We start from the raw sequence: 26,544 nt of genomic DNA, 5'->3' as shown, positions 1-26,544 counted from the left end.
CTTCTATACTCCATAGGCATGCACATACCCTTTTCATTTAATTCTGTACAGTTATATTTACAGTTGTCATAATATTTATTATGACAAAAAGGATGATTACCTACAGTAGACAAATGCTTACTTCACAACAGAAACTGAGCTAAGCATTTCGTAGACATAATCTCATTTTCTTCTGTCAATAACTCTACAAGGGGATAGGGTTATCTCTTTTTTCAGATGAGGAAATTGGTTTTGAGATGTTAAGTAACTTTACCAGGGTCACAAAGTTAATGAGAAGTGGAGCTGACCCTCAAATCCAGATTTGTCTAGGTTTATAGCCTATGTAATGAACTGCTAAATTAAAAGGCCTCCCTCTTGTTAATATCCACTTATTTGTCTGATTCACTGTAAACTGCGAAAGAGCAGAGACCTTACCATATTTGTCTATAAATCTTCCTGGCCCATAGCAGCCACTCAATGAATGATTGTGGAATGAGTGAATGAAGAAACGAAGCTATAGTAAACTGAAGGGGACATAAGATTTAGAATCAGAAAATATCACAAGTTTAAGCCCTAAGTTTTACATATATTACATGTTTTATAATCTTCACATGAACTTTTCAAGGCAGGAGACATTTATCTTTTTATTTTTTTTCTTTGCTGGGTAAGCAACTTGCTTTAAGACCCACAGTTGGTAAATGGTATTGAGCAAATCAAGCCCAAATGTTTTTTATCCCAAAACCACCAAGGAGCTTTGGAATGCAACTTGAGTCTAATGAATGATGGTACTAATTTAAACAGTAAAACTGTGAACATTATATAAAAAAGAAAAATGACGCCTTTCCCTTTATTTGCTAGCTTTTATTGTTTCTACATTGTTGTTAGTAGTAAAAATTCTTATAAAGACTGAAAACTGTAAGAATGGGAGACACAGCATTGTTTTTGTAAACAAGAGAGAAATTAATTAGAAACAGTGGGTAGAAGCAGTGGCAAACAGCTGCTCTAATGCCTAGTATCCAAAGAAGAGAAAAACAAAAAGGATGTTTCGGAAGGTGCCCTGCAGATAACAATTAAACAGTGAGGAATTTTAGCAACAATAGGGAAACAGTAAAACTAACAAAGGCAGGGAAAAACAATGCTTCAAAATATGCCCCAAAGTTTCAGTGTATCAGTGTTGCCCTCAGTTGTTATTAGAGATGGTATAACTTGGTATTATTAGAGATGATATAATATTCTTCAGATTATTTCTATTCTTCAGAATAAAGAACATAATTACAAATCTAGGGTTGGGACAGCCTTCAGAGTTGATTAATCCAGAAGCTCAGTACTGAAATCAAGAAAGCTTGCCCCTTCTTACACAGTCTATGGTTTTGGCCTCATCCTGTCTATGGCTTGTTCCCCTCGAGTAGTATGGTTGCTAGTACATGCTTCTTTGTTCATCTCTTGCAGGACAAAGAAGCTTTGTTTTTCTATGGCTTTCCTAAAAATGAAGAAACTTTTCCTGGGATGTCCCTGGAGAGCTTCCTCTTAGAACTTATTGCCTAGCATGGGGTCATATCATCATCCTTGATCCAGACACTTCCAGCAACTAGGGATGGGTCAGCCTTGAAGCACTTAGGCTCCAGTGAAAATAGGTGTTCTGGTGAGAAGGGGAGATGGGAGATGGAGAAAGGAAAAAATGGACACTATGGTGATGATATTTCTGCCATTTAATTGAGAGAATACAGGTGGAAGCCCATCAAAATGTATAAGGCACTGGGACCTGCACTGTCCAATATGGTAGCACTGGCCACTTGGTTATTAGACACTTGAAAGGTGATCACTCCAAATTCAGATACAATGAAAATGGAGAGCAGAATCTTTTCATTAGAGTATTTTGAAAAATAAAACATCATTTATAATATAAACATCACATGATACTTGATGATGTTCATCTGCCATCAGTACAGTGCCTGAAAGGAAAGAGTGATTGTTAAGATGTATTTCAAAGCTGCTACATAAACGTTAATGGATTATGGGGTTAAAAAGGGACTTGTGTCTCTACTGGCTATGGCAAGTTACCATTCTGTTGTGTGTTATAGCTGCATTCTTCTGCACTGGAATTTATGTACTAGTTAGGAGGTGATAGTGAAGAGCTCTTTTATGCTTCATTCTATTGTTCTTCACATCAAAATAAGAATAATACCCAAAACAATAATAACAAATACTTGCATAGTACTTATTATAAGCCAGATTACAATACTGTCTATCTCTATGTCTGTTAACTCAACGACCTGGAAGGTGAGTGGGTTGCAGAAATCAATGTCTTCAGTTCTGCTACTTTGAAACCCAAAAGGATAGTCAGTCACCAGAAATATTTGGTTGCCACTTTTCCGCTTCACAAAAGCCAAGCAGTAAAAGTGCAAGTTAAACCCAGTTAACACAGTTCTCTTTTAAAAGGTTGAGGCATTGGCAGCTAAACTTCGTGTCATAATGAGGAATCATAGAAAGTTCTCCTTAATATCAAGGAAAAAGCGATCCTGCTATATGAGACTTTGCTCCGCTCAAGTTGTGGATCTGGCATTGCACTATTGCTTAGCCCCTATTTATAGTCAACAGAACAAGAGTTAACTGTAAAGAAAGCTGGCAAATTTTCAGAGGGAGTGTTTTGTGTTGGGGAAAAAAAAATAATATAGTGTCAGGAAATTCCTATGCTAACATAGCTAGAAACCTAACATTGGCAGGAAATTTTGCAAATAAATTCTAAACTGTTATTGATGCATTATCTGTTAGACTCTGAGGGGCATTTTACACATTTATTATAATATAGGCATAAGATATGGCTTCCCAGGTGGCACTAGTGGTAAAATACCTGCCTGCCAATGTAGGAGAAGTATGAGATGTGGGTTCAATCCCTGGGTTGGGAAGATGCCCTGGAGGAGGGTATGGCAACCCACTCCAGTATCCTTGCCTGGAGAATCCCACGGACAGAGGAGCCTGGGGCTACAGTCCATGGGGTTCTAAAGAGTCTGAAGCAACTTGGAGCAACTTGGCATGCATGCATATTCTTTTGTGTGTGTATACATATACCATATTTTCTTTATCTATTCATCTGTTGACAGACATTTAGGTTGCTCTTATGTCTTGGCTATTAAAAATAGTGCTGCAGTGAATAAGGGCATTCATGTATCTTTTTGAATTGTAGTTTTCTCCAGATAAATGCTCAGGAGTAGGCTGCAGAATCATATGATGACTCTATTTTTAATTTTTCTAAGGAAACTCTATGCTGTTCTCCATAGTGGTTGTACCAATTTACATTCCCACCAGCAGTGTAGGAGGGGTCCTTTTTATCCACAACCTGTCCAGCATTTATTATTTGTAGGTTGGAAAAAAAATTATTTTCTTATTGAAATATAGTTGACATACAATATTATGTTCAATATTATGTTAGTTTTGGGTGTACTAAAAAATGATTCAGCATTTGCAAACATCAGTACCATCTGCCCCACACACAGTTATTACAGTATTAGTGGCCGTATTCCTTGTGTTGTGTTTTACATCTGCATTACTATTTATTATATAAGTGGAGGTTTGTAACTGTTAATCTCTTTGAAGTATTTTGTGCTCCCATCTCCCTCTCTTCCTGGCAACTAATTGTTCTCTGTATCTCTGAATCTGTTTTCTATTGTTTTTTTAGTCTCTATTTCATTTATTTCTGCTCTAATCTTTATTATTTCTTCCCTTCTAATAACTTTGGGTTTTGTTTGTTCCTCTTTTTTAGTACCTTTAGGTGTAAGGTTAGAATGTTTATTTTAGATTTTTTGTGTGTTTGCTTCCAAAGATAGATTTACATCACTATAAACCTCCTTCCTAGAATTATTGTTATTGTGTCCCACAGCTTTTAGACTATTATGTTTCCATTTTCATTTGTCTCCAGGTATTTAATTTCTTGTTTTATGCTTCAGTCACTCATTGGCTCTTTAGTAGCATTGTTTAGCCTCCATATGTTTGTGGGTTTTTTTGCAGCTTTTTCCTATTAGTTGATTTCTAGTCTCATTCTGTGGTCAGCAAAGGTGCTTGATATGATTTCAGTTTTCCTAAATTTACTAAGACTTGTTTTTTGCCCAGCATGGAATCTATCCTGGAAAATTTTCTGTATGCACTTGAAAAAAAAATGTATATTTTGCTACTTTTCTCTTGTTACTTTTAAGATTTTCTCCTTATCTTTAATTTTTTTTTCACCATTTAATTATAATGTTTCTTGATGTGGACCTCTTTGGATTCATCTTGATTGGGACTGTCTGTGCATCTTGGACCTGAATATCTGTTTCTTTACCAATTTAGAAATGGTTTCAGCTATTATTTCTTTAAATAAGTTCTCTTTCTTTTTCTCTCTCACATCCTTTTTGGACCTTTATAATGTGAACACACCTGTCCATGGAATTCTCCAGGCAAGAATACCGGGGTGAGTTGCCATTCCCTTCTCCAGGGGATTGCCCCAACCCAGGGATAGAACCCAGATCTCCTGCACTGAAGGCAGATTCTTTACCATCTGAGCCACCAGGGAAGTTCAGTGTGAACGTTCAGATGCTTGAGTTGTCCCATAGATCTCTTTAATTATTCTCATTTTTTAAATTCTTTTTTTGTTCAGCTTGAGTGATTTCCACTGCTCTGCCTTCCAGTCCACTGATCTGTTCCTCTGTATCATCTAATCTGCTACTGATGCCTTCTAGTGTATTTTTTTTAATTTCAGTTATTATATTCTTCAGCTCTGTTTGATTTTTCTCTGTATTTTCTCTTTGTTAAAATTCTCACTGTGTTTATCCATTCTTCTCCTGAGTTTTGTTGAACATCTTTATGATCATTATCTCAAACTCTTTACTGGGTAGCTTGCTTATCTTTACTTCATTCTTTTTTTTTTTTTTTCCCTGAGGTTTTTGTCTTGTTCCTTTATTTGAAATATATTCTCCCATCTCTTCATTTGGATAATTCTCTGGGTTTACTTGTAAGTATTAAGTGGGTCAGTTACAATCCCTGACCTTGGAGAAGTGGCCTTATGTAGGAGACGTCTTACAGCACCCAGCAGCACCCACCCCTCTGCTCACCAGGGCCATATGCTCTCAGGGCACCCTCTCTGTGGGCTGTGTAGGCTCTTCTGTTATGGCAGGGTCCACTGCCATGGGTGCACTGGTAAGCAGGGCTGGCCCTGACCCAGGTGGCTACTAGTCTGCTGGTGGCAGGACCAGGTCCTGGGGCAGCTGGCTGCAGGGGTCTGAGGTTTGTGGGGAGGGGGTCAGTCGGGGCTAGTGCCAACCCACTGGTGGGGGTAGGTAAGCCCCTGGATTCCAAAATGGCGCTTTCAATACCTGTTTCCTTGAGGTAGAATGAACTCCTCAGAATGACGGTCACCAGAATCTGTCTCCCCAAAAGGTGTCCCAGTTGACTATTCCCTTCTCTAGGAAGCTCTCCAAGATCAGCAAGTGGGCCTGACCCAGGCTTCTTTCAAATTCCTGCCTCTGAGCTGGGTCTTGGGGAGTACGAGATTTAGCCTGCAGTCTTTAAGAGTAGAGTCTCTGTTTCCTATGACCCCATAGTTCTCCCATACGCAAGCCCTGCTGGCCTTCAAAGCCCAACATCTGGATGCTCATCTTCCCAGTGCAGGACCACTGGGCTGAAGAGCCCTTTGTGGAGCTTGGACCCCTGAATCTTTGGGGAGCACATCTGCCATTATAATCCTTCTGTTTATGGATCACCTACTTAGGGGTATGGATCTTGACTATCCTGCATCTCCATCCCTCCAACTCATCTTGTTGTGGTTCCTTCTTTATATCTTCAGTTGTGAAAAGTCTTTCCTGCTAGTCTTCAGGTAGTTCTCATAGCCAGTGTCTCTGCAAAAAGCTATAATTTTGGTGTGCTTATTGGAGGATGTACGCTCAGAATCTTTCTGCTCCACCATCTTGGTCACGCCTCTGTTTTATTATAAATATTTGCTTCTCCTGTTGATTTTATAGCCCAGATTTCTAGCCTTTTCCAGGGTATTGCTGTAACTATGAATATTCTACTTAAAATCATGAATGATAAGATGTTCTTGTGAAGTGAAAGTTGCTCAGTCATGTCCGACTCTTTGCGACCCCATGGACTACACAGTCCATGGAATTCTCTAGGCCAGAATACTGGAGTGGGTAACCTTTCCATTTTCCGGGGATCTTCCCAACCCAGGGATCAAACCTAGGCCTCCTTCATTGCAGGCAGATTCTTTACCATTTGAACCACAAGGAAAGATGTGCTTCAGTTCAGTTCAGTTCAGTTCAGTCGCTCAGTCGGGTCCGACTCTTTGCAACCCCATAAATCGCAGCACACCAGGCCTCCCTGTCCATCACCAACTCCCGGAGTTCACTCAGACTCACGTCCATTGAGTCAGTGATGCCATCCAGCCATCTCATCCTCTGTCGTCCCCTTCTCCTCCTGCCCCCAGTCCCTCCCAGCATCAGAGTCTTTTCCAATGAGTCAACTCTTCGCATGAGGTGGCCAAAGTACTGGAGTTTCAGCTTCAGCATCATTCCCTCCAAAGAAATCCCAGGGCTGATCTCCTTCAGAATGGACTGGTTGGATCTCCTTGCAGTCCAAGGGACTCTCAAGAGCTTTCTCCAACACTACAGTTCAAAAGCATCAATTCTTCAGCACTCAGCCTTCTTCACAGTCCAACTCCAGTCCAGTTAAGAGAGGGGAGTGAGAGTTATAAGACCTAGGATCTACAGTTATAAAAGTTTAGAAGAAAGAAAACTGGTACTTTTGAAGAACTCAAAGAAGTTCAAAGTAATTGAAATATAGATGTGGGAATAAAAATGGTGAGCATTTAGTATACAGGGTCCAAGTGATGATGAGCCTTCAATGTCCACCTTAAAAGGTTTAGACTTTATACTCAGGGCAATGAAAAGCCATTGAAAACTTTTTAAAGTGGAATAACAGTCAAATTTTTATTTCAGGAGCATCCTTGTAAGCACAAAGGGGCCCAGAATGGAGTCTAACAAATCATTTAATAGACAACTGTAGTAGGTTAGACAGAGATGATGGTTGTCTGACTTTAGGGTCAATGGGAATGAAAATGAAATAAGTAATAGATTAAAAAATATTAGGAACTTATTGGACAATTTGTGATTGAGTGTGAATAATATTACTAATGAGGTGGAATAGGAGAGAAACAGCTAGAGATAAGAAACACAGAGAGAGCAGTAAATCAAGATGAACAAAGAATAATTCTTAAGTTTCTGTCTTAGGGAACTGGGTTTACTGAGATAGGGAAGGTTGGTGGAAAAGCAGTTTTGAAGACGAAAATGATTTCCGTTTGAACTTGCTGAATTTAATATAAGACATCTAGGCAGAATTGTGCTTGAATCAATCAATCTGGAGATTAGAGAAGAGGTACAGCCTGTAGTTCATAGATGGATTTTGAAGTCTTTGGGGTAGAAGAGTTTGCCCAATGAGTTTGTACATAGAGGCTCCTTCCCATATATACGAGATAGAACTAAAAAAATGCTAACATTTTCAGGATGGATAGAGAAATAGGGGCCATAAAGGACACTGCAAATGAGCACTCAGAGAGATACTGGGAAAATTAGGAAGAAAATCAGAACAAATGGCATTTGGAATGTTTGGAAAATAAAATCCTGAATGTTTGGCAACCTGAATTTTAGAGAAGAATGTTTCAAGAAAGGCTGGTGAGTGTCCAGGGCATTTCAAAACCTTGCTGGCTGGCTTGGAAACAGCCTTTCCTGAGGATTTATGGGCACTGAGGTCACATTATAGCAGGTTTAGGAATAAATTTGAAGATAAAGAGGATAGACAGCTTTTTGGAGAATTCAGCTGTAACTTCTGGAGCAGTATTTGTAAAGAGATGAGAATTCCACAGAAGGTAAAATGATACTGGGGAAAAGCCAAAAGTTAAAGATAAAAGAGGAAGGAGGTAACTGAGAAAATAGGACCTCTGACATCCATGAAGGATAGGATCCAAGGCACAAATAGAGGGTTAGTCTTAGCTAGGAGATAGAGACTTTCCTGTTTGAGCAAGAGGAAAGGAGGAATGGATAGCTGCTGATGCTGACCTTGGTCCTAAGAAGGCGAAAGGCACCTAAAGAGCTTTTTTTTTTCTGTGATGTGATTAGGATAGAAGATGCATAAAATAGTCATTGTGGTGAATAAAAGTGAGAGACAGAGAGAGGGAGAAAGAGAAAGAGAGAGAGAAATGAGTTAACTAGGGAATGAGATAAGGAGACTGAGGACCAACAATTCAAAAGGAGAGCCCAATGTGCCCATATTTACCCAGTGCCCATCCCAAGTACATGATTGTCTATTTGAATCCCTCTGTGAGGTAATGTTGTCTCACAGCATAGGTCTTAAAAAAGAGGGTCATTTTGACACGAAACAAAGAAGTTGTCAGGTTAGAATCTCAGTCATTAGCCTGTGTTGTATACTTAACTGTGGCACAAGAAGGGACTCTTGTACGCCATGGCTGTACTGTCCATGAGTCACAGAGGCCGGTAAAGTATAGCCAGACATCACATTCTCTTTAACAAACCGAAATACATTTGTCTATTAAATGTTTTGACCCATTATAGAGTTCCAGACTGTACCTATTAGTTGTTAAATTATTCTCACATCAACTACCTAAGAATTCAAGCTAAAATGACCACATGATGGTTCTAGGTTCTAAAATTTTGCCAGTGAATTATATAATAGGCCATTGTTTATACCTAAGCTTTCAACTTTTTGAACATGAATGCTTATTTTCTAAGTATGAAAATAATACATATGTTGTGGAGAATCTGGAAAACAAAGAAAAACATAGAGAAGAAAATAGAAATGACCTTAATTTCCTACTCCAAGTTAACTATTTCTAATATTTTTCTATATATACACACAGAGTAGTTTTATCCTTTTGGATTATGTTATATAATAAACATTTGTTTTCATTTGTTTTCACTTTTAAATCTTAAACATTTCTTTGTATTATTAATTATTCTTCAAAAACGTGATTTTAAATGTTAGCATTGAGATGTATACTGATATATATTATGCACACTGATAGATGTTCTATAATTTGAACAATATCCTTTTATTGGTCAATTGTTTTTAATTTTCTGTTATATTTATATTGAGGAAAATATCCCTGCCCACAAAACCTAGCCCACACCTCTGATTCCTTCCTTAACCACTTAGCTGCTCTTGTCACTAATACTGTGGTTTTCTGAGTGTAAGACAGTAGTAGGATAGAGTATTTGGGGTTTAAAGAAAACTATACTTTGGCACAAAAAAAACCTGTCTTAACTCTAAATATTTTTAGGTTAATGTTCCTTACACTTTGACAAAGACATATTGTCTAGACTTTCTCTTGACACCTGGGATACAAAAGTTTGAAATATAATAAAGTACCTCTTCTGACATGTATTACAAAGCTAATCCATCATCTATAATCCAAGGAATGAATATTTTTATAGAGTAGATTTTTGCCTTCCTCTTTTCAGCCAGAGTTTGTATTCTTGTTACTGATATTTTTGGACTATTCTAATAGAAAGATTAAAATTTTATCTAGACATAACACATGTACCCAGTTATACTGAGCCACACCGATTTTACAATTCATACTAGCTGAGAGGAGAGAGTAATTCCCCGGTACCAAGTAATGTGGTGGCAGACTTCAAGCTTCTTTATAATTTTGAGGTCCCTCCTGTGTATTGATTGGATGGTAATTATGCATTTTCAAATATTTTTAAGGTGCAAATTTGGAAGTTTCGGGGGGTTTTTTGAAATGACTCTATTAGGTAGAATTTTAAGGAAAGCAGACCTATATATAGATCATGCATTCATTTCCTTGCACTTTTCCCCATAAGCATTCCTGTTCTTTCTCTGAACATCAAAGCATTCTGTTCTGGAAGCCTGCGCAATAGTACAATAGCCTGGGGCTGGGGAGAGGTATGCTGTGTAGATTGAAGGTGTCAATTATCCTTATCTCATTTTAATTTTCACAACTGCACCACTAGGTGAGAAGATGCTCAATAAGCGTGGATGAAAGATGTTTTAGAGAAGAGGAGGAATCAAGATCCAAAGTTAGGTAACTGGACCCCAAACTAGAAACAGAGTTGAATCAGATTCATGGCAGGTCTTTAACTCTGATCTGTGTGTTTGCCTAAGTGTGCAACTTCTGTAATATCTCTCCCTAGAGCCTCATGAATCTTGTCCCTTGTCGTCTTATACTGTCCACTTTCTAACTTTGTAGTTTTCCTCTCCTCCATTTTCCAAAAATCACATGTGAAGTTTTCCTACAGAAAAGTTTTGTCTTTTGTTCTACACCTTACACCTTTTACCTTTTGGTTTCTTTTTCTTTCTTTTTTTTTTTTTTCTCCAAATTAAACCCTTATTCATTTTCCAGCTTTGCCCCAGAATTCATCAGAAAAAATTTAGCCATAGAAGAATATATGAGAGACCATCCAGTCCAGCCCCAGGATTTAATATTAAATTTAATAAAGCATGGAGAGTAAGTGACTTGCCTAAAGTCATAAATGCTGGCAGAGCCAGGGTAAGATTTGCTTTTTTCTGATTCTTGGCCCATTGTTGTTTTGAAACATTTAATAAAACTGCATAATAGTGAAGATGAAATAATGCCACTTCTAGTAACTTTTCTTAATGTGTGTGAACTGTTTATTTCCAAAGTTTTCAGATTAGATAAGGCTTCTGAAACAGAGTCTAGAATGCTGAGATGATTTGGCAACCTGAGAACAGAGTTGTAATCAGACCAGAAAGACTACAGTTATTTCTTAAATCTACAGTGAAGCTTCCTCCCATGAAAGTCCTTCAAATTATGTGATTAAGTGGTTCAAAGGGCCCAGGCTGGTTTGAGTGTATTATAACAAGCACATTTATCACACTGTACAGGGAGTTTCCAGTAAAGCAGGTTTATTCTCCTGTAGCCTGACAACAGAGAATTACAGAGAACAAAGCAGCATAGATAAAACTGGCTGTAAGGAAAGTTCTTTTACGCACTTATATTAGGAATAATTTGGAAATCATAAAAACCACATAATAGAGCATAAGGGAAAAATAAAAGTTTTATTCCCTCCCCATAAGTTAATTTTTCTGTATTTTCTTATGTATCATCTTCAATAGATACATGTAGTCTATAACCCAAGGCAGTTTTGAACCAGGAAATAAAGTTCTGAAGGTTTTTAAATGTGTGTTTAAAAAATCCTACTGCAGTAAAATAAAATCCAAATGCAGAATATTAAAAACAGTCTTCCAAAGGACCCTCTGGAGGTCCAGTGGTTAGGAGTCTGTGCTTTCCCTGCTGGGGCTGGTTCAATCTCTGGTGGGGAGCTAAGATACTGCAAGCCATGCGGCGTGATTAAAAAAAAAAAAAAAAAAAAACCAACCCAAAGAACAGGTTTCCTTTTAGTGTTAATTTTGTACGTTTTAAAGATCATTCTCACTGGGGAAGGGACAAATCTTGTGTTTTTCTTTAGGATGAAGAAAAGTAATCGCCTTTGACACTAAGCAAGGATGGAGAATTTAGGGGTTACTGATGTGGTTGTGTTCATTCTTATCCTGGTACAAAAAGAACTCTCTCTTCCTGCTGATAACCAGGGGAGAGGCAAGAGGCCTGCCTGGGAGAGTCACATGAAGCCTGGGGAAGATTCAGGCAGAAAAGTAACTGCTCCCTTCAACCAGAGTTGGTCTCACAGCTCTCTTGACTGGATTGTTATATGAGGCCGTTTTGAAGGTGCAGTTGTGCGGTGTGTTTCTTAAAAAAATAGCTTCCATGTTGGCCAAGCAGCCTGTTTTTGGTTTGTCCCTTGCCCCTGGTAGAATGGGACTAAAAATCTCCTGCACTGGCAGGTGGCTGCTTTACCACTGAGCTACCAGCGAAGCCCAAATGCAAGTTAGCATCGATGAAAATAGCAAGGAAATGAGTCGTCGACACTCCTTCGGAGCTTCCAGCAGGGAATCCAGCCCTGTCGACACCTTGGTAGATTAATGATTCTACCATATCTACCATTCTACCAATCTACCATAAATCTACATACTGATGTCAGAGTTTTTCTCCTGAAGTCTGATCATCTAAAAAAAAAAATTTGCAAAAATTGTAATCTCTGTTTAGCTCCCTAAATAGAAAGAAGTCTAATATAAGACACTTGTAGGATACCAAGGTGTCGACAGGGCTGGATTCCATGCTGGAAGCTCTGAAGGAGTGTCGAAGACTCATTTCCTTGCTATTTTCATCGATGCTAACTTGCATTTGGGCTGCCCTGGTAGCTCAGTGCTAAAGAAGCCACCTGCCAGTGCAGGAGATGTGGGTTCAATCCTTGGGTCGGGAAGATCCCATGGAGAAGGAAATAGCAACCCACTCCAGTATTCTTGCCTGGGAAACCCAATGGACAGAGGAGCCTGGAGAGCTACAGTCCATGGGGTCACAAAGAATCAGACACAACTGAGCAACTAAATAACAACTTGCATTTATGTTCACAATTAGACAAGAAATTAGGAGTTCTATTTTCCATCCCTGCTGCCATTTGGAAATGGTAATATCACACTCACTGCCTCTAATTCCAATTATCTTCATACTGCACATGTCATGAATTCTGGGAAAAGCTAGAGTGTCTCTCCCCATGTGCCAGCTATTGCTTCCAGGGCTTGGTTTCATAATTTCATAATCGCTGCATTGTCAATAGGAAATTATGGGAAATTATAGTAGACCAACCAATGTTAGGCATATGAAACCTGTATTAGCCTAATGAAATAATTTTAAATTATTAGCCTCATAAAAATTAATCTTAGAATAATCAAGGAGGACTATATAATGACTGAAATTCCATCTTAATAAGTAATTTTGTGAATTTTCCTGATTATACAAAGTGGGAGAAATTCAATATTTTATTTTGTAAAAGAAAATGAAGATCTAACTTATGTGAGTCCGTAAATTATTTTAGATGAGGGTCAGAACACTTCCTGAAAAGTAGTAAATGGCCCAACATATTTAATTATTGGATCCATCTCCCTCTGACCACAGCTGGAAAGGTTCTCAGATTTTAAGGATCCATGTGGTTACATTGAACCTACCCAGATAATTCAGGATAATCTCCCCATCTTGAGGCCCTAAACACTAATCACATGTGGGAGGTAGTGCTCAGTTCACAGGGCTATGAGCCAGCACCAGAAGATACTAGATTATTCATTTTAAATAAATTTGGTTATAATAATTCATATTTATTAATGAAGAGAATAATCCATTTCCTTTAAACAAAAGACTTTCCTAAATTGTTTGAAATGTTTTTATACACATAAAAATTTTTAAATAATTGAATAATTATTTAATAGTAATAATTCCATTGCCTTCCACAAATCAAAATACATATTTTATATTTAATTTTAATAACAATATAACTTTATATACATGATACTATCTTACATTCTGGTTTTTTCACTTAATTCATATACATATATATAATTATGCAGCCACCTGTATTTTATTAAGCTTTATTCCTGATACTAGAGATTTATATGTTTGCAGTTTCTTACTAGATTATTATTCATTGACCATTCACTTATTTGTCCAATTGATTTTTCCTTTTATTGAATAATTCCCTTGGGAAAAGTTTCTTTGAAAGAAATGACAGATTATATGTCTACACATTTTTCTCTTCTTTTTGTTTATAGAGCCATAATTTTGTTCAGATAGTAGGTGTAAATTGGTCAAGGACTGAAGTAAGCCACAGAGAATGGTTTTGTCTTATAAGCTAGTGGACCCCAGCCTTTTTGGCACCAGGGGCCAGTTTTGTGGAAGACAGTTTTTCCACAGTGGGGGGTGGGGGTAAGGGGCATGGGGGTGGGTAGGGGATATGGGGGCAGCTGGGGGAATGAAATGGTGCAGATGATAATGTGAGTGTGGGGAACTGTGAGTGTGGGGAGCTCAGGGTAGGTGAAGCTTGGCTCCCTTGCCCACTGCCCACCTCCTGCTGTGCAGTCTGGTTCCTAAAAGGCCATGGACTGGTACTCGTCCATGGTCCGGGGGTTAAAAAGTGAAAGTTAGTCGCACAGTCATGTCCAACTCTTTGTGATCCCATGGACTATAGCCTGCCAGGCTCCTCTGTCCATGGAATTCTCCAGGCAAGAATACTGGAGTGAGTTGCCAGTTAGGGACCCATATTATAAGCAATACCTGGACATTTCCATTCCCTTTGCCAGTGATTGTTTTGAGAATTAACCTGTGACTCAACTCTGTCCCTGGTAGGACTTCCCTGGTAGCTCAGATGATAAAGAATCTGCCTGCAATGCAGGAGACCTGGGCTCAATCCCTGGGTCGGGAAGATCCTCTGGAGAAGGGAATGGCTACCTATGCCAGTATTCTTGCCTGGAGAATCCCACAGAGGAGCCTGGCGGGCTACAGTCTATGGGATCGCCAAGAGTCGGACACGACTGAGTGACTATCACACATACAACTCTGTCCAGTAAGACCAAGTTGACACTTGTATAGCTGATGAGGATTTGATCAGAGCTGGGATTTAGGGTGCCGAATTTGTGTCATGCTGACATCTGTTTGCTCTGTCTGGGTGTCTGTTATTACTATAAATCAGATAAGAGGAAGTGCTGAACTAAGACGAGACTGGAAAAAGAGCAAACTGCATTGCAGAGGATGAGGTAAAAGGTTTCACAGGTGACCCTGATGTGTTAAGTCAGGGTGACTGTAAGAAAGTAAGTGCTGTTGTTGTGGATAGTAGGTTTGTAGGTGTTTAGGATGCTCAGGGATGTTTCGAACCCTTCAATTTGGGATATACGACCTGAGAACAGACCATCCAAATAAACGTGGGTCTTAAGCAACACTTTTGAGTTCAGTCAAAATATAATGTGAACAACAAATGCATACCACATATATAATTTTAAATTTTCTACTAGTGTAATATTTTACAAAATGTTTTGAAAAAGTAACAAGAAACAAATGATGCTAAGTTTAACAATGTATTTTAAAGCACTATATAAATATATTATCATTTCATTATATAATCATTACCTATCCCAATGTCCCAATTTTCTTCAGCCACATTTGAAGTGCTTAATAGCTGTGCATGTCTAGAAAGACCAATTTAGGAGCTGGTAATAAAGTCAGTACCTTTCTTTGCTTGCAAGTGTGAACCTGTTTTGAGGTTGTTCCTGCTATTTTATTGCTGTTATGAACAATGCTCTAATGAACAGTCAGACACACAACCTCAGGTGCAGGAATTCAAGGCAGTGCGTTCTTGGGAGTGGGACTTCTGCAAGGTAACAGGTGAGACAGAGTTTGATTGTCTTCTGAGGTGGCTGCTCCAGCTCACGCTCCTGGTAGTACTATGTGCAAGAGTCTATATTGCTCCCCATCCTCACTAACATTTGGAAAAGTCATGCTTCATTTTTCTCAAACTAGTGAATATAAAATGGTTTCTTTGTCATAACATTCATTTCTCTGATGGACTAACAAGGTTGAATATCTTTTCTGATGTGTATGAATCTTCACTTTTTTTCTCTCCTGTGGAAATCACAAATATTTATTCATTCAATTATAAATATATTATGTATATTATAGATGTCATATATTAATATATTCATATATGTATCACATATTCATTCACAGATGTTTATTGAACACAACCTGCTAATTATTAGTCTAGATACTGGGGAAATAGTGGGGAAAAAGATATTGGCTCAGATCCTACCTTCATGGAATTTACATTCTGGTGTATGTGCAGTGACTGGGTAGAGACCCGGAAGGGGTCATATGCTATCTGTCATATGTTAGTGAACTTGGGTTTAAGTCTGACTCAGCTATTTTATGTCATTAAAGCTTAGTTTCCACAATTATAAAAATGAGATGGCAGTAGTATTTATTTTCTATTATTTATTAAAAGCATATGAAGAACTTGACACAGTGTCAGGCAAATTGTAAGGAGTCAGAAAATGCTACTGGTAATAATAATAATACTAATAATATATAACTGCTATTTTCCCCTTTGTTGCTTCTATCTTTTGTTAAGTAGTCTTTTTTTTTTTTTTTTAGTTACAACTGCCAAAGTTTAAGATTACATGTTTTGCCTGACAAGGACCAAGAGCCAGAGAATATGTATTTTAAAAAAAAATCTGCCTCATGTTGAATAGGCAAAAATGTGGGAAAATCCAGAGGGATATCTTATATAATTCAGGGCTGTGTTCTATGAGTATAAATGTTGCTTGAATTAATCATTTTAACCCAACAACCAACTTATTGTAAACTAACCATGTGCAAAGAACCATGTGGGGAGATGCATATGACTTTATTAATCTTTGGAATAATAATATGTCCCTTTTTCTTAGATAATGATGTTGAAAATGATCTTCAATCACACGTCAGTTGAGCACTGCAAGACATACACAGAAAATCAGGATGAGTGCAACTTCTTCTTAATAGCTGTTCGCCTGGCTTCACTGAACCAGATCTTGGATCCCTGGGTTTATCTGCTGCTAAGAAAGATCCTTCTTCAAAAGTTTTGCCAGGTAGCAAATGCTGTCTCCAGCTACTTTAATGATGGACCTAAAGTGCCGCCTATCTCACTATCCAATGAAATAACACAGACCAGGAGCATGAAAGAGAACACTTAATCAACTTGCATGTTCACAGCTTTTGGCAAAAAATAGCCCTAAATCTTACTGTGAATTTAGGCATCTCTAACATGCCGCTATTTATGCATTGAAGTAGAATTTTTGATATAAGGCCTAAATGGTCTCAGAAGCATAAATATTAATAATGCCCTATATGCCAAAAGTATTGAAACACAAGCAAAGGAAAATAGATTAATAGCAGTCTAGTGTTTTGGGGTCTCTTCCATATGTAGCTGAATGTGTGATTATTTATTAGGTGAAAGCACTTCTTTTATTTTTATAAATGATCTTGGTCTGTGGTGGGGGCTGTGTAGGGATAGTTAATATTCTATGGGGAATTCAACACACAGATATTTGAAGACAAGGCAACAGCTTGTTTTTGCTCAAAGGCCTTGGTCTTCTGCTTTCTCTTTTACTCTCTCTCTTTCTCTCTGTGTCACTTTGATTCCCCTTAAATTTTTTAAAAATGTTGATTTAGGATGAAAAAATGCATAACATATTCACAGTATTCATTGATACCGATGTTACTTAAATGTCATTTAATATGCAAATTAGCTGCTAACCTTAGAGTCTGTTTTGGTTGGGTTGGTAATTAGGTTTATTCATTACCTGAATGAGTCAGTTAATTCCATTTATTTCAAACATGACAATTTGTGAACATCCAAATTGTTAAATGTTCTTCCTTTAGATTACATTTTTAATTCCTACAAGCCTGGAGAAGATTCATGAAACTGTATTTGGGAGTCAGTGAAGTGATTTTTTTCAAAATTCTATTTAAGGACTGATTTGAGCCCTAAATATAGGTACTTTGGCTAATTATTTTCCCTGATTTTTCCACCCAAGGTATTCTCTTCAGTCTTTTGTGTATTTAAATACTAACTCCTATTCTAAGACCAGTAAATATTTTAAAGCTTCCATAAAGACTTTCCATAGTTTAGCCTATTTATAGGATAAGGAAATTATAATATTGATACCTCACAGCACTTTCTCTGCCCTCTCTTCAAAGTTTCTATCTAAATATTTATTATTAAAATGTATCTCTTATTATGTGCACAAACCTTGACAGCTAAGCTTGATATCTTTTTGGCACAAGTAGGTCACTACATTAAATTTTGAGAATTACACTTAAGAAAATAAAAGCAACTCCCCAACAAACACAACAATCTTTCAAATCAGACCTACATAAAATGTTCTTTGTACTCTTTAGAGCATTTGTTTTGCAAACTTACTGTTTCTCATTCAGAGTTTAACTTGCTTTTTCCTTTATTGTTTTCCCAGTTTTAAGAAACTTGAAATTTATTTATACTCCTTTATAGTAACTACCTTTTTGTATGTGTATTCAATAGGCATCTGGGGAAGAATTAATTTTAAGAGGTGCAAAATATCTATTAGATTAATATGTTTACCAGGCTAAGTCAATTAGGAGGAATCAATTTAAATGCTCATGTCAAACTGAGTGAGAAGGCAAAATCTGCTGAGAGTGCTTATGTAACTCATGGTGGTTCCACTAGTCTAGGTTTTGGAAAAAAAATGATGACAAATAACCTATACTAAAAGGACATTTAAAAATTTCTCTATACCATAGAATTAAATAATTCCACAAGTCACCTCAGGGAGGATGAGACAAAACTATATACTTTTAAAACAAAGTGTACTTAAATGACTTTATAATTAAGAGGCTTTAGGCCCTAGGTTTAGGCACATACATAGCATAGATCCAAGTAGTGTGAGCTTGAATGGGTTATTTCTTCCAGCACCTTGCACTTGGGATATAGAAAGTGTTCAGTGACTCTTTGTTCAGTGAATGAATGAATAATTATCTGCCAAAACCAAGTGCACATCAGTGGGGTCCCACTATATGGTTGAAGTGCTTTGTGACTGTACAGACCATCGAGTTGATAAAGTGAATGAACTCTGCTTGTTTAATTACAGAAATACAAATTTATCTTCAAATGTTCAGCATTATATTGCTTCATAACGAAGTACATCATTTGTATTAATAATTTGAGAAATTACTATCCCCAAGTGGTAATTGAGATGACAGTCAACGAAATATCACTTTTCATCCAACCACAGAAATTCATAAAGACAAAACAACCTAAAACCCATGCTTAACTATGGAATAGTTTCCTGCCCAGGGATAGATGGTAGCTGTGGTTGATGGCAGTTTTTGAACAAGCTTGAAAAGGAAGTGGAAAGGAAGAGTTACGTAAACAGCATGTGACTTGTTAGTACATGAAAAACCTGGTAAGAAATGTTAGTCCTAAATGATATTGTCCTTTGGATGATAGCTGAGGTTAGATTTCAGGATGTTCAGAAGCCCTAAATGTGATAAGGAAGAAAACATCTAAAGTCACTGCAGACGAGTATATCAGTTTCCAAGTTTAAGTTCCTTAGTCTTTAAGTTCACTCAAGTATACTTAGTTTTAAGCAGGAAAAAAAATGCATGCAAAAATTATGGCAATCCCAAAACTTCTCAATACTGGTTTAAAAAACCGGAGACCTAGGAAACCAAATAGAAAGAAGTGAGTGCAATGTAAAAATAGATGTAATATCGACTATTATAGATTTTACAAAGCTATTCTGATTTTCCACACAGTGAATTTATTCAGCTATGTTGTATCACTGAAGAGAATGATGACACGTCAACCAATAAGAACAGTTTACTTTTCAAATGAAATAAGTATGGTAGATATCTTTAAAATATTTTAAATTGAAGAAATTAAATGTGTTATCCAAGGATTTAGCAAATCTGCCTAAGCTATATACCAAGTCATTTTAAGTAAACATAAGCATTTAATCATGCCAGATTCAAATGATTGCCAATTTAAAGCCACATATATATACTGAACACTTATTTATTATATAAAAGACCTCTTGACCATGTTATGGAATAAAATTTTAGAAGCTCATGTAAAAGTCAACTGTAAAAGACCCTGAGAACACACTGGCATTGAGTAATAGACAAACTAAAAACTCTAACAAAACAGTATATTAATAAAGTGGACAATCTGTGGCAGTATTCTTAGATTTTCAAGAATTAGGCCTTTTATTTAATACTTTGTATGTTTTTGTTGGTTTTGACCCCAGATTAGTGCTCTGTTTTCAGTCTTCCCCATGTTGATAATCATAGCCCTTTTGTATTGGGATTAAGTCAGCTAAGAAAATAGAAAAATCTTATTCTTTGAAATTTTAAACACATATATTGCCCATTTATTTTCATACTCTATTCCCAAAGCTTCTTTTGAAATATGCAGGTTACTAGAAGGTGAGTGACACAGAGAGACTGTAGAGTATTTATTACTACAAACATATTAAAAGTTTATTGTGGAATAACTGATGACGTTTCCATGATTTACCTCTGTAAAAAGTTTAGGTCATCAAGCATGCCATATCTTCACAGCTGCTTGTTTATTGCTGTCTTTGTGATTGTGTATGTCTCAAATCTACTAAAGCTGAGGTCTAAATAAGTGAACAGAATTGTTCAATGAATGAGATTATATCATTTTTTAAATAAAGAGCATTTAATACTGTGGCTATATTGATAGAACTGTTTTCTGAGTTGCAATACAATGTTAATAAGAGGTGACATACATCTATGATGTTTCATAATGGAGGTTATGATATAATCTATTTACAAACTTTGAAAATCAAACTAAAACTCACATGCACATTTAAGAAGGTGCTGTCAGTTCAAAACTCTAAGACAACTAATAGGTAGTGATTACATATGAATCATGAAACAGAGAATTATGGCAAATTTAGAAATTAGAACTTCATTATACTGGTATCAGGTATATGGATACTAATTACATGTGAAAGTTCATTACTCCTGGATTACTCTCACCCAAAAGGTTTCAATTTTGTAATGATTCGTGCTGTAGCTATTAAGTAAAATCTTTCACATGCCTTCCCTGAATGCCTTTTTTGGATTGAGTCCACCTTGAATAAAACTAAAGAAAGTAAAAAGAGCAGTACAGGGTGACTTTGTTCTCACAGTGACATCTATGTGCACATCTATGAAAGACTTCAGCACTTCTAGAAGTAAGGTTTTTTTCCCCCAAAGGAGGTCAACAATTAGTTTTTAAATCAAATGGAATTATATCTTCAATACATGCTGCTTTACATTTTTTTTCTCACTCTTCCCTACTCTCTACTCTTTTAAATAATGAAGGAGCACAGAATTTTAATTTTATGGAGTCTCTGTTTTGTAAATCTTAAGTGAGGATTCTACTTAAAGGCTTCCCATTTATACAAGTTGAGTTGTAAACCATTACATTATGATACCACAAGCCTACTATATTTTGATTCTCTAGAAATGAAGTTCAATCAGGCATATACCATATTTGCTCATATATAGATTACACATTTTAAAATTTAGAATGAAAATTATTCTATTTTCAGAAATTTTACATCAATTTGTGTTAAATTGTAAACAACTCATATATCTACCGAAATGCTAATTTCTTCATTAGAAAGAAGACTGTTTCCCTGGCTTCCTTGCCTCCAGCCTCTTTATCCATTTTCTCATGGAGAGAAAGTAACAGAAATATTTACTATTGGTGAAGCTGGGATTGTTTTTAAGAGAGAGAATGGTTTCACATTTCTAATGTGCTAATGTACTAATCTATGAAACAGATCTGAGTCTGTTTTTTAATATCTGCTTTAATGAAATAATTTTATTATGGGAGTAAAGATAAGAAGGAAAGAGATTAACATCAGGTACAATTAGGTTTTCAGGCTTATCAAGCATTTTAGAGATGATAACACTTCTAAAATTTTTTGATCAGCTCTTAAATTCCTTTGTCAGTTGCTTTACTTTTTTTTCTTCTTTTTTTTTTTTTTGGCCTCACCCCGCAGCATGTGGGATCCTAGTTCCCCGACCAGGGATCGAACCCGGGTCCCCTGCATTGGAAGCACGGAGTCTTAACTACTGGACCACCAGGGAAGTCCCTGTCAGTTGCTTTAGAATTAGAATAGTTTGGCTTTTTAATTAAAGTGAATCAGATATCTAGCCAAAAGCTTGCCAATCACCAGACTTTAATATGAAAATAGTTTCTTTCTATGGTTTTCAATTTCTGTAGAAATCAAAGCTGTAATGTTTAGCAGGAGAAAATGCATATGACTTACTGATGGACCTCAATGTTCTTTCAGCTTTTGAAAGGACACTCCTATGGAATAGACATGGAGGGTGGGACAGAGAACAAAGACAAACAGATGAAGGAAAGCCTATATATTTCCAACTTGTCAAGATTCTTCATCCTTTTAGGCCATTTCACAGAAGCAAGGAGAGGAAGGGGCCACATTTATCTTCATACACTTGAGCATCTGTAGGACAAAGTGAGGGGTGGCCAGTGTTCTTTTCTGTAAAAGCAAATGTTCAATTCACTCAAGTCATCACTGACTACAAAACTCTTTTTCTTCCCAAGCCTCCATATATAGATAGAATATCTTACTTTTTCCATCTTCTTTGACAAAACAGTTTTGTACAGATAGCATAAAGTTGAACCTTTCTGTAAGCAAGCAAATGAAAAATAGGCACTGATTATCTTAATCTATTTACAACAAATGAATACATTATTTTCAAAATGTATCTAAGTGAGAATTGAAATCATTGACACTTTAATAAATGATGTAAAGCTCAGTATAGAAATTGTATGTTTCTCCACCTCTCCTACTCAGCATTCCATTCCAGTGGGTTAAATGGGAAGGTATACTTTTGTCATCTTTGTGTAAAATTTTTCCACAAGTTATGTTAAGTATATCTAAACATATCTTCCACTATGTTTGAAAGGGTAGTCTTCAATATTGTGGAGACAAAGAATAAAAGACTGAAAAATACATCAGAATTTTGATGGCATTCAAGTCATAGCTAGTCTGTATATTTAACAAATGTATGTTATTTATGTTGTGTTTGTCATTGGAAAATAAAGTTGAATGTTCTGAAATGGCCCTGTCTTTCTTTCCTGATGCCAACTCATGTCAGGAATGTTTTACTGATAATTGCATTTAGTATTTTGCTGAAATCCTATTAGATTTGCTTTATCAAAATAATAGCACAATATAATGCAATCAGTTCAGTTCAGTAACTCAGTCATATCCAACTCTTTGCAACCCCATGGACTGCAGCACATTAGGCTTCCCTGTCCATCACTAACTCCTGGAGTTTACTCAAACTCATGTCCATTGAGTCCGTGATGCCATCCAACCCTCTCATCCTCTGTCGTCCTCTACTAATCCTGCCTTCAGTCTTTCCCAGCATCAGGGTCTTTTCAAATGACTAAATTCTTCACATCAGGTGGCCAAAGGATTGGAGTTTCAGCCTCAGCATCAGTCCTTCCAGTGAATATTCAGGACTGATCTCCTTTAGGACGAACTGGTTGGATCTCCTTGCAGTCCAAGGGACTCTCAAGAGTCTTCTCCAACACCACAGTTCAAAAGCATCAATTCTTCGGCACTCAGCTTTCTTAGAGTCCAACTCTCACATCCATATGTGACTACTGGAAAAACCATAGCTTTGACTAGATGGACTTTTGTCAGCAAAGTAATGTCTCTGCTTTTTATGTGCTGTCTAGGTTGGTCATAGCTTTTCTTCCAAGGAGCAAGCATCGTTTAATTTCATGGCTTTAGTCACCATCTGCAGTGATTTTGGAGCCCAAGAAAAGAAAGTCTGTCACTGTTTCCATTGTTTCCCCATCTATTTGCCATGAAGAGATGGGACCAGATGCCATGATCTTAGTTTTCTGAATGTTGAGTTTCAAGCCAACTTTTTCACTCTCCGCTTTCACTTTCATCAAGAGGCTCTTTATTTCTTCTTTACTTTCTGCCATAAGGGTGGTGTCATCTGTATATCTGAGGTTATTGATATTTCTCCCGGCAATCTTGATTTCAGCTTGTGCTTCATCCAGCCTGGCATTTCACATGATGAACTCTGCATATAAGCTAAATAAGCAAGGTGACAATATACAGCCTTGACATACTCCTTTTCCTATTTGGAACCAGTCTGTTTTTCCATGTCTGGTTCTAACTATTGCTTCTTGACCTGGATACAGATTTCTCAGGAGGCAGATCAGGTGATCTGGTATTCCCATCTCTTGAAGAATTTTCCACAGTTTGTTGTGATCCACACAGTCAAAGGCTTTGGAGTAGCCAATAAAGTAGAAGTAGATGTTTTTCTGGAACTCCCTTGCTTTTTCTATGACCCAACAGTTGTTGGCAATTTGATCTCTGGTTCCTCTGCCTTTTCTGAATCCAGCTTGAACATCTGGAAGTTCTCGGTCCACATACTATTGAAGCCTTGCTTGGAGAATTTGGAGCAATATTTTACTGGCATGTGAGATGAATGCAATTGTGCAGTAGTTTGAACATTCTTTGGCATTGCCTTTCTTTGGGATTGGAATGAGAACTGACCTTTACCAGTCCTGTGGTCAGCTTTCAAAATTTATTGACATATTGAGTGCTGCACTTTCACAGCATCATCTTTTTAGGATTTGAAATAGCTCAACTGAAATTCCATCACCTCCACTAGGTTTGCTCATAGTGATGCTTCTTAAGGCCAACTTGACTTCACATTGCACAATGTCTGGCTCTAGATGAGTGATCACACCATCATGGTTATCTGGGTCATGAAGACCTTTTTTGTACAGTTCTGTGTATTCTTGCCACCTTTTCTTAATATCTTCTGTTTCTTTTAGCTCCATACTGTTTCTGTCCTTTATTGTGCCCACCTTTGCATCAAATGTTCCCTTGGTATCTCTAATTTGATGCCTATTCATGTTATAATCCAACTTTTTTGCTTTTAGTACAAAAGCACATTTATAAATTATCCTAAATTTAATTCTCCCACTGTGGATTTGCATATAATCTATAGGCAGCCAACAAAAGAACTGTCCTTGTTCATAGTCAGCTCCTTTAGTAGATTTGAACATGGGTATTTGTGTGAGCTGGCTACTAGTTGAGATGAGTGTTGGACTACCTCACTACTCTGTTCATGTGTTCATTAAGTTCACTATACTTTTTCCTCCTTTGGTGAAGGAAGAAGTTCTGTAGAACACAGGCTGCAAAGCCAGGCTTATTAAAAGTAGCATGTTAACCTTGCCCTCTTTCCTCTAAGAAAAGGCATTTAGGGAGAGTGCTGACGTAAACCCCCAACTAGATCTTATGATCTCTACAGTCTTTGTCTTGTGGCATTTCAGGTAAACATCATTATGGCTATCTTCTAGTAGGCCAGGAATTTCCACTAAAATGCTGATGATCCTACATACCAGGAATGAGACGTTGCTCAGTTTCATGTCCTTGGAGGACAGGCAGTCAGACATCCTTAGATATTTGGCTGCACTGGGTCTATAGTTGCAGCATGCAGAATCTTTAGCTGTGGCCTGTGAACTCTTAGTTGTGGATGTGGGATCTAGTTTCCCAACCAGGGATTGAACCCAGGGTCCCTGCATTGGGAGTGGAGAGTCTTAGTCACTGCATCACAAGGGCAGTTCCCTAAAACAGTCTTGAGTAAACCTATTTTGGAGGTAGGTACTCAGAATCCAAGCCGGTGCTCCAGCCTTGTTCTTTTCTTCCACACATATTTGCTGTGTACATGTAATGTGCTAAGCATTCTAGTAAGCACGAAGATACAAGGATTTTAAAATAAACAAACATAGCTTTCAGTGAATTTATAATCTAGTAGGGAAATGGGAAGTAATTTGAACAGAGCTGCTATTGGGGTAAGCCTATAAGTACTATGTGGGGAAGGTGATGATGAAATAGGAAATAGTTTTGTGTAGGAGGTGACATTTAATTTGCCTTTGGGTTCCTGTGTAGCTCAGTTGGTAAAGCATCTGCCTGCAATGCAAGAGACTGGGTTCAATTTCTGGGGTCAGGAAGGTCCCTTGGAGAAGGAAATGGCAACCCACTCCAGTATTCTTGCCTGGAGAATCCCATGGACAGAGGAGCCTGGCAGGCTACAGTTCAAGAGGTTGCAAGAGTCAGACACGACTTAGTGCTGTGTGTTTTTTTTTGGAGAAAGGAGTTGGTGTTAACCAGGAAGGCAGAGGCACATTTTAGAATATTTATTCACTCCACTCTGCCCAAAGCAGTACAATTTGCAAGACATTCATATTGATTAAATTCTAGTGGCCCACTAAAAAATGTGGTTCTGAATAGTGCATGCCTCTGTAATCTTATAGAGTGGGGGAAAGGTCTTAGGACAGGATTTCTGAATCTTGGAACTATTGGCCCATTGGGGCAGAGAATTCTTTTTGGGGGGTACAGTATCTTGTACATTGTAAGCTGTTTAGCAGCTACTTATTGGATGCCAGTAATATTGCCCTAGTTGTGGCAATCAAAAATGTGCCCAGATATTGCCAAATGCACCATAGAGGACATATTGGCTCATAGTTGAGAGTCTCTGCCTTAGGGCAAGGGTCATGGTCACCAAGAGGAGGCTATGTGTGTGAGGGTTGGCAGGGCAAGGTCATCTGTGGGATCTTGGTCCAGACAGGCACCATTCTGGCTTTTCCCAAGGAAGCAAGCACTAGAATGTCAGTTTGTGTCTGAATGCACAAAAATGTGGTGCTACCAGTACAACAATGCCTGGATCACCATGGGCCCTGATCCACTTCCGTAATCACATAAACCTATTCACAAAGGAAGAGGTGCAATTTCTTAGAAAGTATCATTTTTCCATTGATGCCCCAATCCTTATTTTGTTCTTGATAAGAGGGCCCAGGGTAATATGTCTCTCAAAGTGACATCTAAAGACAGTCCATTTCTCCCAGGACCTTAAAAAATCTGTTAAGATTCCTCTTAATTCAGTTTACATTTCTAGGTAAGGTACTTTAGCTAGAGAGACTAATTTACCAAATTTTGTCTTTAATGGAATTTTTTCATGTCTGGTCTATCTTACAGTGTTGTAAGAGCTTTATTTAATCTGAGATATGA

At 37.5% G+C, this 26,544-nt stretch overlaps 1 protein-coding gene across 22 annotated transcripts in view; it reads left to right on the top strand.

The window, feature by feature from the left end:
• PTGER3 (prostaglandin E receptor 3) overlaps positions 1-26,544 on the top strand; it is a 291,735-nt gene that overhangs the window by 20,066 nt on the left and 245,125 nt on the right. For 15 of the 22 annotated variants that reach the window (XR_011257830.1, XR_011257839.1, XM_069594537.1 and 12 more), the window contains exon 2: positions 16,327-16,506. The exons of 5 other annotated variants lie outside the window; for them this stretch is intronic. Coding sequence is in view for 15 of the 17 variants with exons in the window: in XM_069594537.1 (XP_069450638.1) it covers positions 16,327-16,506 (180 nt within the window). In the remaining 2 variants the exon portion in view is untranslated. Of the gene's footprint in view, positions 1-16,326; positions 16,507-21,456; positions 22,560-26,544 lie in introns of those variants that run through there. 2 more of the 22 variants (XM_069594587.1, XM_069594626.1) reach the window with 2 other exon arrangements.

This window comes from Ovis canadensis, chromosome 1 (genome assembly GCF_042477335.2).
Source record: "Ovis canadensis isolate MfBH-ARS-UI-01 breed Bighorn chromosome 1, ARS-UI_OviCan_v2, whole genome shotgun sequence".
NCBI classification, from domain to species: Eukaryota; Metazoa; Chordata; class Mammalia; order Artiodactyla; family Bovidae; genus Ovis; species Ovis canadensis.
This window is presented reverse-complemented; position numbering and strand designations above follow the sequence as displayed.